Source organism: Anomaloglossus baeobatrachus, chromosome 1 (genome assembly GCF_048569485.1).
Source record: "Anomaloglossus baeobatrachus isolate aAnoBae1 chromosome 1, aAnoBae1.hap1, whole genome shotgun sequence".
Taxonomy (NCBI): Eukaryota; Metazoa; Chordata; class Amphibia; order Anura; family Aromobatidae; genus Anomaloglossus; species Anomaloglossus baeobatrachus.
The window spans coordinates 73,295,498-73,308,572 of record NC_134353.1 but is presented as its reverse complement, the minus strand read 5'-3'; the positions used below and the strand labels follow the sequence as shown (position 1 = coordinate 73,308,572).

At 42.3% G+C, this 13,075-nt stretch overlaps 1 protein-coding gene across 1 annotated transcript in view; it reads left to right on the top strand.

Annotated features, from left to right (window-relative positions):
• Nucleotides 1-13,075, top strand: part of SH3TC1 (SH3 domain and tetratricopeptide repeats 1) — a 78,435-nt gene that overhangs the window by 19,520 nt on the left and 45,840 nt on the right. The window contains exons 2-4 of the mRNA XM_075333267.1: nt 5,759-5,851; nt 9,416-9,537; nt 10,972-11,077. Of these exons, the coding sequence (XP_075189382.1) occupies nt 5,759-5,851; nt 9,416-9,537; nt 10,972-11,077 (321 nt within the window). The remainder of the gene's footprint in view (nt 1-5,758; nt 5,852-9,415; nt 9,538-10,971; nt 11,078-13,075) is intronic.

Genomic DNA, 13,075 nt, shown 5'->3' with positions numbered 1-13,075 from the left:
TAGGCAGTATAGAGAAGGGGCAGCATGGTGGCCAGTGTGAGGGCACAGTATGGAGGGCACAGTATGCTGAGGAGGGGGAATGTGAGACTGAGGTGCGGTATAGTGACTGTATAGTGAAGGAGGTAGGCAGTATAGAGAAGGGGCAGCATGGTGGCCAGTGTGAGGGCACAGTATGGAGGCACAGTATGCTGAGGAGGGGGAATGTGAGACTGAGGTGCGGTATAGTGACTGTATAGTGAAGGAGGTAGGCAGTATAGAGAAGGGGCAGCATGGTGGCCAGTGTGAGGGCACAGTATAGAGGACACAGTATGCTGAGGAGGGGGAATGTGAGACTGAGGTGCGGTATAGTGACTGTATAGTGAAGGAGGTAGGCAGTATAGAGAAGGGGCAGCATGGTGGCCAGTGTGAGGGCACAGTATAGAGGACACAGTATGCTGAGGAGGGGGAATGTGAGACTGAGGTGCGGTATAGTGACTGTATAGTGAAGGAGGTAGGCAGTATAGAGAAGGGGCAGCATGGTGGCCAGTGTGAGGGCACAGTATAGAGGACACAGTATGCTGAGGAGGGGGAATGTGAGACTGAGGTGCAGTATAGTGACTGTATAGTGAAGGAGGTAGGCAGTATAGAGAAGGGACGGCATGGTGGCCAGTGTGAGGGCACAGTATGGAGGGCACAGTATGCTGAGGCGGGGGAATGTGAGACTGAGGTGCGGTATAGTGACTGTATAGTGAAGGAGGTAGGCAGTATAGAGAAGGGGCAGCATGGTGGCCAGTGTGAGGGCACAGTATGGAGGGCACAGTATGCTGAGGAGAGGGAATGTGAGACTGAGGTGCGGTATAGTGACTGTATAGTGAAGGAGGTAGGCAGTATAGAGAAGGGGCAGCATGGTGGCCAGTGTGAGGGCACAGTATGGAGGGCACAGTATGCTGAGGAGAGGGAATGTGAGACTGAGGTGCGGTATAGTGACTGTATAGTGAAGGAGGTAGGCAGTATAGAGAAGGGGCAGCATGGTGGCCAGTGTGAGGGCACAGTATGGAGGGCACAGTATGCTGAGGAGAGGGAATGTGAGACTGAGGTGCGGTATAGTGACTGTACAGTGAAGGAGGTAGACAGTATAGAGAAGGGGTAGCATGGTGGCCAGTGTGAGGGCACAGTATGGAGGCACAGTATGCTGAGGAGGGGGAATGTGAGACTGAGGTGCGGTATAGTGACTGTATAGTGAAGGAGGTAGGCAGTATAGAGAAGGGGCAGCATGGTGGCCAGTGTGAGGGCACAGTATGGAGGGCACAGTATGCTGAAGAGGGGGAATGTGAGATTGAGTTGCACTTTCAGTGATTTTGGTACTGAGGGTGAGGGCAGTATAGAGAGGGGATAGCATGGGGGACATTGTGAGGGCACAGCTCAGGAGGGGGAGTGTGAGGAGGGGGCACAGTATAGACATTTGGAAGTATAGTGGGTACACAATGTAGAGGACGGTGTGAAGAGGGGGCCCAGTACTGAAAGAAGAGGCCATGTACCGTAAGAATGACATTGTGTGGGTCATTTTGTGCAGGGAGCACAGTGAGGGGCAATTATTTATTCAGGCGCACAGCGTAGGTCATATATTTATATTTAGGAGCATTATAATCATTCTGCTATTTATTTTAAGGGCATAATGTCGAGATGTGCTGCAGAAGGCCCGGGAGGTCTGCAGAGAGGAGCTGTGGATGTGAATAGTCATCATGACGTCTGGACAAGATGGAGAAGAAAGAATAAGATGACTCCGATCAGGGAAGATGTCACCTACAAGGTACCTGGATGTGACTGTATGTGTGTGATACTCAATGCTTCTCATCAGGACTGTGGTTCCTGTATGGTCCAAAGTCTGATAAATACTGACAACTCCCAGCATTTTCTTACAATTGTTAAGGACATACTGGGAGTTGTTAATTCATGTGATACAAATGTATATGGGGATGTGACATTACAATATATTGTTGTAGTAAATTTGGTACTGTAGTCATGTATTGGTGGTTCTGGTGATATATTCGTTTACTGATGAGGGTGCTAGTGATGTATTTTGGTATTGCTTTTGGTTCTGGTGCTGTACACCGTGTGCAGAATTATTAGGCATTTTGTATTTTAGAGGATTTTTTTTATTATTGATCAACAACTATGTTCTCAATTAGCCCAAAAGACTCATAAATATCAAATCTTAATATTTTTGGAAGTTGGAGTGGGTTTTTATTAGATTTGGCTATCTTAGGAGGATATCTGTCTGTGCAGGTAACTATTACTGTGCAGAATTATTAGGCAACTTAATAAAAAGCAAATATATTCCCATCTCACTTGTTTATTTTCACCAGGTAAACCAATATAACTGCACAAAATTTAGAAATAAACATTTCTGACATGCAAAAACAAAACCCCAAAAAATGAGTGCCCAATATCGCCCCCTTTCTTTCTGATGACACTCAGCAGCCGACCATCCATAGATTCTGTCAGTGCTTGATCTGTTTACGATCCACATTGCGTGCAGCAGCCACCGCAGCCTCCAGACACTGCTCCCAGAGGTGGACTGTTTTCCCTCCCTGTAGATCTCACATTTTATGAGGGACCACAGGTTCTCTATGGGGTTAATATCAGGTGAACAAGGGGGCCATGTAATTATTTTTTCATCTTTTAGACCTTTACTGGCCAGCCACGCTGTGGAGTAGTTGGATTAATGTGATGGAGCATTGTCCTGCATGAAAATCATGTTTTTCTTGACGATAGCGACTTCTTCCTGTACCACTGCTTGAAGAAGTTGTCTTCCAGAAACTGGCAGTAGATCTGGGAGTTGAGCTTCACTCCATCCTCAACCAGAAAAGGTCCCACAAGTTGATCTTTGCTGATCCCAGCCCATACCAGTGCCCACCTCCACCTTGCTGGTGTCTGAGTCGGAGTGGAGCTCTCTGCCCTTTACTGATCCAGCCTCTGGCCCATCCATTTGGCCCATCAAGAGTCACTCTCATTTCATCAGTCCATAAAACCTTTGAAACATCAGTCTTCAGATATTTCTTGGCCCAGTCTTGAGGTTTTATCTTATGTTTCTTGGTCATAGGTGGTGGTTTTCCGCCTTCCTTACCTTGGCCATGTCCCTGAGTATGGCACACCTTGTGCTTTTTGATACTCTAGTAATGTTGCAGCTCTGAAATATGGCCAAACTGGTGGCAAATGGCATCTTGGCAGCTTCAAGCTTGATTTTTCTCAGTTTATGGGCAGTTATTTTGCGCCTTTTTTGCCCAACACACTTCTTGCGACCCTGTTGGCTATTTGCCATGAGACGCTTGATTGTTCGGTGATCATGCTTCAAAAGTTTGGCAATTTCAAGACTGCTGCATCCCTCTGCAAGACATCACACAATTTTGGACTTTTCAGAGCCCGTCACATCTCTCTTTTGACCCATTCTGCCAAAGGAAAAAGAAGTTGCCTAATAATTAAGCACACCTTATATAGGGTGTTGATGTCATTACACCGCACACCTCCTCATTACAGAGATGCACATCACCGGATTTACTTAATTGGTAGTTGGCTCTCAGCCTATACAGCTTGGAGTAGGACGACATGTATAAAAAGTATCATGTGATCAAAATACTCATTTGTCTAATAATTCTGCACACAGTGTATTTATGTACATTTTACTGATTCTGATCCTGTACACATGTAGCAAGCCATGATTTGTAAAATTACATGACCGCAAGGGTTTCTACATTATGTTAGTAGCATTAAAGGGGTTGTCCAGGTTTGTGATGAAAGTTTCTATGTGACTGCAGATTTCTGAATCCTCAGTGTGCACACTGCACACTGTCAGGACTCTCCGATGCCAGCAGTGAGAGCTTGAGGGCATGTAACTATTGAGTGAGGCTGCAGACATCTAATTTGAATGTGGCCGGAAGTAAGCAAATCGCATACTTGCAGTCCCATGACTACTTGCTCATGGCACGGGAAAATCATGACAGTGTGCAGTCCGCAAGCTGTGAGAATTCAGAAGTCTGCAGTCATATAACTACAAATTTTCCTTGTCGAGCTGGACAACCCCTTTAATAATAAAAGTAAGCCCCGTAGCATGCCCAATCCAACAACCTGTAATATACTCAATGTAAGGATTCAGCTCTGCTTGCTAATTTTAGAAGTGGTCACATGACCACTTGCAGGTCATTTTAATACTTTGAGTCACAATTAGCTTCTCTTCCTGCTTCTCTCTATGGGCTGTAGTATTTCACTGAACATCGAGAGAATTAGGAAGAGCAGCTCATCGGCACGTTGCAAGTGTCAAAATAGCGTATGAGCGGTCACCTGACAACTACTCAAACCGCATAAGCCGTGTATAGAAGGGGGCGCCAAACTGACCTCCTACTCCATGGACAGGAAAACCTAGATCCACCTCTGATACAGTGTATGGCATACCGTGTACAGACATCAGCTGCTATGTACTACTCCGGAGACAATACAATAGAGAGCACATTGTGATTTTCAGCAACCATTGCTGCCAGTGAGAACTTTCCCTTTCTTTATTTTTACTATTACTTGGCTGTCTTAACATTGGGATCAATAAAAAAATGTGAGTAACTTTATTTTCTGTGTATAAGTGTAAATCTGAATGTGGCAGAACAGGATACGATCCATGCTCAGTGGATTTATATCTAAATGCTACAGTTCGTGCTCTACTGTTACGGCTAAAAATGTTAACGTTATGGGGCCCCCACCAGATTTTCTGCCCAGGGGCCCCCACCAACCTTAATCTGGCCCTGATACCAGCCCATACCAGTACCCCACCTCCACCTTGCTGCCGCCTGAGTCGGAGTGGAGCTCTCTGCCCTTTCCTGATCCAGCCTCTGGCCCATCCATCTGGCCCATCAAGAGTCATTCTCATTTCATCAGTCCATAAAACCTTTGAAAAATCAGTCTTAAGATATTTCTTGGTCCAGTCTTGACGTTTTATCTCATGTTTTTTGTTCAAAGGTGGTGGTTTTTAGCCTTCCTTACCTTGGCCATGTCCCTGAGTATGGCACACCTTGTGCTTTTTGATACTCCAGTAACGTTGCAGCTCTGAAATATGGCCAAACTGGTGGCAAGTGGCAGGTTCACGCTTGATTTTCCTCAATTCATGGGCAGTTATTTTGCGCCTTTTTTGCCTAACACGCTTCTTGCGACCCTGTTGGCTATTTCCCATGAAACGCTTGATTGTTCCGTGATCACGCTTCAAAAGTTTGGCAATTTCAAGACTGCTGCATCCCTCTGCAAGACATCTCAGAATTTTGGACTTTTCAGAGCCCGTCAAATCTCTCTTCTGACCCATTTTGCCAAAGGAAAGGAAGTTGCGTAATAATTAAGCACACCTTATATAGGGTGTTGATGTCATTACACCGCACCCCTCCTCATTACAGAGAGGCACATCACCTGATTTACTGAATTGGTAGTTGGCTCTCAGCCTATACAGCTTGGAGTAGGACAACATGTATAAAAAGTATCATGTGAATACTCAGTTGCCTATAAATTCTGCACACAGTGTAGGTATTTGTTAATATTATTATTATTATTATTATGACACCTACTACATATTGGAATAAGATCTTGGAGATGGGAATTTAAGGCATAAATGAAAAAAGGCAGAAAAATTACAAAAAAAGGTGCACATGCAATAATGAATCAGGCCTCGATGTTTCTCTTCAGATACATGTTAGATGTTCCCCTGTCTTTGGCGACGTCTTACCAAGTCTACCATGTTTCTTTACAGCTGACTCTACGGTTCCAGATTTCATTCATATTAATGACTGCTTAACAGAGAGATCCGAACAATGCGCTGATCAAACTGAAAACTTTGTGTCAGGTAAAGAGTTTCTTATGTAAAAATGAATGATAATGCTATACTGGATGTAATGTAAAATAAAGAACTCTGCTCCCGGTGAGTTTGTACCTGGGCGACGAAGCTCAATGGTGCTTAAGAACAATATGTGGGCCTGGTCTGGGGGCTGCTCTTAATAAAAGGGTTCTGGACTGAATTCTGATCTTAATATTGGGGTCTCAATATATTAAGTCATGCCCTTTAATATAAGCCCCTTCCATGTATCATTTATACTATTGATGAGGCTACATTCACACTTCTGTTGTTTTGCATCAGTCACAATCCGTCGCCTTGAGGAATAACAGTGTCCTGCAAAATATTTTGCAGGAATTCCTTTTTTCCCCATAGACTTGTATTAACGACGGATTGTGACTGATGGTCTTGCGTTGCATCCGCTGCGCGATGGATCAGTCGTTTAGTGACTGACCGTCGGGCGGTATGAACGCACAATGTAACGTTTTTTGGAGAGGCAAAAAAACGCACTTTGCAGGATTCCGTCGCAATCTGTCAAGAACTATAATGGATATCTATGGTGCTGGATTCTGTGGTAATCCGTCACACGACGGAATCCAGTGCTGGATTCAGTCATGCTCTATTGAGCATGTCCAGCATGTTTGGCACACCCATTGGGCTGTCCCAAACACAAACGGATCACAACGGATCGCACAGCGGATGTAAAGGATCCGTTTTTTCACAGGATTCCTGTGAACGGAATCCTGTGAAATAACACATCCGTTGCGTCAGTTGACTTCTAAAAAACGACGGATCCGTTGTTGTATCGCAACGACAGACCTGATGGATTTAAAACAATGGAAGTGGGAATGTAGCCTTAGGTATAGATCAAAAAAATTGGTCTGCACTCTGACAAGTGGGTGGTGGTGCAAGTGAAAAATGGGTCCAATCCAAGATAATAAATAAATTCACTGCACTCATAGATTGTGATGCAAAAAGTTTTCCAAATTTATTGAGGCGAATGTGAAGTCATTCCGACGTTTCGACCCCGCCTGGGTCTTAGTCAAGAGTCGCTTCAAGATGGGTGCCTGGGATATGGAAATTTATGTGGGTTAATAGCGTTTGGTAGAGAATACCTTGAGGATAAAGGTCCACCATATCACCAGCCACAGCGCTGCTGCGCTGGCTAAACCCAGGACATTTATCCTCAAGGTATTCTCTACCAAACATTATTAACCCACTCAAATTTCCATATCCCAGGCACCCATTTTGAAGCGACTCTTGATTAAGACCCAGGCGGGGTCGAAACGTCGGAATGACTTCACAGTCGCCTCAATAAATTTGGAAAACGTTTTGCATCACAATCTATGAGTACAGTGAATTTATTTATTATCTTGAATGTAGCCTGAGGTGGCAGAGTGAACCTTGGGTTCCTACGGGCACGGGGTCCTTGATGGATGCTGCCTCTGACCCTCTTGAGAGCTAATGAACTTTCATTTTCAGGTCGCTTGTGATAACAAATTTGCTCAGCTACATCCCGTGAGGTTAGAGGAACTAATTTGCACAGAAAAGGAAGTGTTTTTTTTGAGATTTACCTCTAAGGGAAGGAAGCTGGTCAGGATATGAGTGTATTTCACAGGTTCTGATATGACAAAACAGTCAGGGAGACAGTAAACAATATAACTCACTGAGCATTGTAATATCTTGATAGTATATATGATTCTGATAGTATAATCCCAACCAAAAAGGTCCGATCCAATCACCAATTGTCGTCATTATATAGTGTAATATAAGGAGCTTAGTATTAATACCATAAAACTAACTAATAAACAAAGAAGCTCAACAGAACCACAAAGTAATTAAAAAAGACAATACATATTTTACCTAATCCAGTACAGAATAAAAGTATCAAACCTTATACTGAAATATACCATCCAATACATTAGAAATTGAGTTCCACAGCTGTGAAGAGTATATACAAAGTCATAGAATACTGACTGACTAATGCATCTATACATTAAACACAGTCTAACCTCCATTGCATAAATAGACTCTACATCCCTAATGCACGTTACACCCTGTCTTGCAATGTGTTAACATGTTAGACCTCCACCCAACTCGGCGTGTGTTTCGCCCTGGCTCCCTGAGGAAGCCAGGGTGAAACCAGCAGTAATATGCATTGATGTCTATCTCCACACATTAACACATTGGCAACCAGGGTCAAATGTACCTCAGGGCTTGTTGGGGTCAATTTACTCAGTTAAAACAGTTGCTAGTGATAGTGATACACAGCTGTATACACCTTGTGCAGAATTATTAGGCAAGTTGTATTTTAGAGGATTTTTTTTATTGATCAATAACTATGTTCTCAATCAACCCAAAAGACTCATAAATATCAAAGCTTAATATTTTTGGAAGTTGGAGTGGGTTTTTTTTATATTTGGCTATCTTAGGAGGATATCTGTTTGTGCAGGTAACTATTACTGTACAGAATTATTAGGCAACTTAATAGAAACCAAATATATTCCCATCTCACTTGTTAATTTTCACCAGGTAAACCAATATAACTGCACAAAATTTAGAAATAAACATTTCTGACATGCAAAAACAAAACCCAAACAATTAGTGATCAATATAGCCACCTTTCTTTATGATGACACTCAGCAGCCTATCCATCCATAGATTCTGTCAGTTGCTTGATCTGTTTACAAACAACATTGCGTGCAGCAGCCACCACAGCCTCCCAGACACTGTTCCGAGAGGTGGACTGTTTTCCATCCCTGTAGATCTTACATTTTATGAGGGACCACAGGTTCTCTATGGGGTTCAGATCAGGTGAACAAGGGGGCCATGTCATTATTTTTTCATCTTTTAGACCTTTACTGGCCAGCCATGCTGTGGAGTAGTTGGATGCATGTGATGGAGCATTATCCTTTTTGAAAATCATGTTTTTCTTGAACGATACCGACTTCTTCCTGTACCACTGCTTGAAGAAGTTGTCTTTCAGAAACTGACTGTAGGTCTGGGAGGTGAGCTTCACTCCATCCTCAACCCGAAAAGGTCCCACAAGTTCATCTTTGATGATCCCAGCCCATACCAGTACCCCACCTCCACCTTGCTGGCTTCTGAGTCAGAGTGAAGCTCTCTGCCCTTTACTGATCCAGCCTCTGGCCCATCCATCTGGCCCATCAAGAGTCACTCTCATTTCATCAGTCCATAAAACCTTTGAAAAATCATTCTTAAGATATTTCTTGGCCCAGTCTTGACGTTTTATCTTATGTTTCTTGTTCAAAGGTGATCGTTTTTCAGCCTTCCAACCCGACAAGGTCCCACAAGTTCATCTTTGCCCCCTTAGCATGTTAGTACGCCCATGTGGGTGTGCTAACATGCTAATGAATGTGTAGTGTTAGAGGATAGTCGCGCTCATCTCTTTTTAGAAGAAGTTGCTGGGTTGGTGTGTGCTGAGAAAGAGCCAGGACAGCGTTATAGAGAGTTGAGGATAGCGGGAGACTGTTCACAAATGTCCAAGAGAGTGAGAAGGCTGTGATTAGCGAAGAGGGACCATGACAAATAATAACCTATTCTCTTGTCCAACAGATCTTAACATCCATCTTATCATGGTCCGAGGAGGTATCCCTGATCCCCAATTACAAGCAGAGCTCAGGAACAGACTACGTCTACTGGAGAATGACAGCAAGGAAGTGGCAGCAGTCTTCTGTGTGAGTTCTCACGTATGATGGTGGCTTCTATTTTCATCCTCCCAACAATTAGAAAAGATAGACACAAAAGGGGTCATCACAACTAAATGGCAAAATGTGTAAATAAAAGACTCCTTGGGTAATACCAGCATCAAGAACACCTTGTTATGGAGAGACATTTAGATTTCTCTTTATATGGAAAATGTCTTAGTGGAGAAGAACTAGATGGCTACTACTTCATATTAGTTATTCCAACCACAGAAAGTGGTGGCAGCCTGAAAACAACTGTGGCGCACAAAGTTGGGTGAGATAGTGAAAGATCTGTTCATCTTACTAATATTCCAACACAGTCAAATGCTTTTCTAAGCTTGGAATAGTCTTTTAATAAATACTGTTTCTCCAAAAATAAGACCTACCCTAAAAATAAGACCTAGTAGGATTTTGGGGGCTTTTTTGAGTATTCTTAAAATATAAGCCCTACTCCAAAAATGAGTCCTAGTTGCGGTTCCATAAGGAAGTGTCTAAACAGCTACAAAAGTTAAAGAATTCAGCAGTACTCTTCATCAAAGAAAGCAGACACCCCCCAAAAGAAAGCAGACACCCCCCCCAAAAAAGCAGACATCCCCAAAAGAAAGCAGACACCTCTAAAAGAAAGCAAACACCTGCAAAAGAAAGCAGACATCCCTAAAAGAAAGCAGACATCCCCCCAAAAAATCGTACTCACCAGACCCCACACAATTACAGTTGGCAGGTGCCGATGGTGGGTGGGCTCTCACACAGAGATGTGCGTCGCTGTCAGGTCCGTTGCCTTTACAGCTGCATTGCATAGCAGCTTTCACAAACAGATCGGGTACCAGTATCACTCCGCATGAATGATACTGCTTCCAGTCTCCAGGGGGAGCCAAACGCTGTAGAACGCAGGGGGCATTACAGCCACGCAAATTTGCATGTGAGAGCCCATTCACTTGCCAACTCTAATCGTCTGGTGTCTATTAAGTGCGATTCTTTTAAGGGGGTGTTTGCTTTCTTTTAAGGGTAAACTTAGCATTGCATAGAGAATTATACATTTCAGCAGGTAATTTAACCCTTTGTAAATATGGTACATACCCACCACTATAGGACGGGTTCTGCCCCATGAGAACAGCAGATCAGATAAGGAAATGTGCATCTGACCCAGTAATAGGAGTAACACAAAATGTTGATGTTCCAGAATGTGATGACAGGATTATATTTGAATAAATTTTGATTTTTTTGTTCAAGCATAAATGTGGATTGTTGTTCATGGGAAAATATAAGACATCCCCTGAAAATAAGCCCTAACCTAGCGCATCTTCTGAAGCAAGAAATAATATAAGAGCCTGTCTTATTTTCGGGAAAGCATTTATGATTTATCATTTATTTATATATGGTTTTTTAAAATAAATCCATAATATAATGTCTGTTGCTGATTTTTAGGAGCTGTCGGCTCGACTGCTGTCTATTGAGAGTGAGAAGGACTTAATAACGGTGACATTCAGAACCTTTGAGGAGATATGGAAATTTTCTACTTACTATTCCCTTGGTAAATGAAAATGTTTAAGAATTTTTTTAATGTAAAGTGAGTCAAAATTATATTGTATTTGTACTATGTGATCTCTTTGAATTTATGTGCATGGTAGTATGTGGCTCTATATAACCTCAAAGTTGTGCAAAGACATTATACCGCACCTATAATAATCTGTTGGACCCTACTTTGCCTTTATTGTGGCTCCAACTTAAAAATCTATATATTTGGAAGGTTTTTTTTTGTTTAATTACTGTATACACTCATCAACATAGAAATTGCAATTTAAAGAAGGAAACGTTGTGAGACTATAAAAATTCCAAGTTGGATAGACATGTCACTGATAGGATGAAAAAATGGAACTAAATTTTCAAACATCTCAATTTAATCAGTGTTGACTATGAGCGCCATGTGCAAAAATCCTGTACTTACAGCCTTCACTGCTATCAGTGAAGGTATTGATGGTTTTCTGAGGAATGTTCTGCTGCTGAATTCACTTGGTGTAGCACTGGTGTCCCTACACCCCTTGACCCCCCCTGCAGGGACACACACTCACTCACTGCCGTGGCTGGCTCTCACCACGTTACCCGGCATCCCCACGCTCCTCCCCATGGGTGCTTCCTGCCTCCTGCTCAGGGGAACTAACAGCCAGGGGACTAGTCCTTGCGCACATTTGCATATCATAAAGGATCTTTAGAAATACTTTTCTTAAAGATCTCTTTATCTATGGTTCTAGATGCTGGGACAGTCAGGCAGGGACTAGCAATATACACCCAGAACTGCTCTTGGTTCTAGGTGCATATTGGATCTGACAGGTTCCCTTTAAATCTCTCCTCTACACAAGAGCTAACAAGAGTCTACATAGGAGTAACGAGGAAGAAAGTGACCTCTTGTGGCCAGTAGTTAGTACTGCGGGCAATAATGTTCTCAATCAAGCAGTATAATGCCATAGACATTGGTATGGAAACATAACAGCAGCTGTAAAAAGATTGTTAATGTAAATGGTGCGGCATATTTCCCATCACATCACATATTTTATGGGAAAAGCTCACTTTAGTATTATATACAGTATGGGTACGGGTAGTACGGGTAGTAGGGTCAGTTTCTTACAAATCCATTAACTTAAGCATATTGTTTACTGCTGGAAGGATCCAAAAGATTCAAGACAATGATGAAATACAATAGTATCTTATCCCAGATAGTAATGACCTATTTGTATACAGTGGAACCTTAGAGTAACTTAAGCTTTTTGCAAATCTGTAACTTGGTTTAAGAGCAATGATTTGAAATAAGAGCAAATCCTCACCGTGTATACTTCCGGATCCGTCCTTTCACCGCGCTCTGACCCGCTCTGGAGGGGACTTTCTGTACATATGTACTGTATACAATATATCATTGTACAGTATATACTATATAGCATGTCTATCAATTTGCATTTGTGGATACTGTATTGTACTTTTTCTGCTAACAAGTGCAACACATTGCTTGTACTGTAATCTGACTGTGCAGTATTCCTACCTCATATTTGGCTTACTTCTGCCCTTATTTTGGGGAAATTAGATTTGGGGTGTGGTTTTTTGTGTGCTTTGTACTAGTTTAAAGATTGTCATATTTATACATCATTTTTTCTCTATTGTACCTCCCACACACCAACAATTCTATTGTAAGCTACGTGCAGTTTAAATTGCTTTATATGCTTTTACTGTACAGTATTTGTATTAGTGCACTGTAATAATTTTATATGAATACAGGACATTATTTTGTTACTGTAATAAGTTTGTATAAATACAGTAAATATTTTTGAGTTGGGGAACGAATTGTCTGCATTTCAATTATTTCCTATGGGAAAATTTGCTTTAAGAGTAACTTGCTTTAAGAGCAGAGTCCCGGAACCAATTATGCTCATAATCCAAGACTCCACTATATATTGTTTTAAGAAAACTAGATATAAATCACTGTGTATTCATGTGAACAATCCACAGCAACATCTACTTGTACCAAATTTATTACATTTGT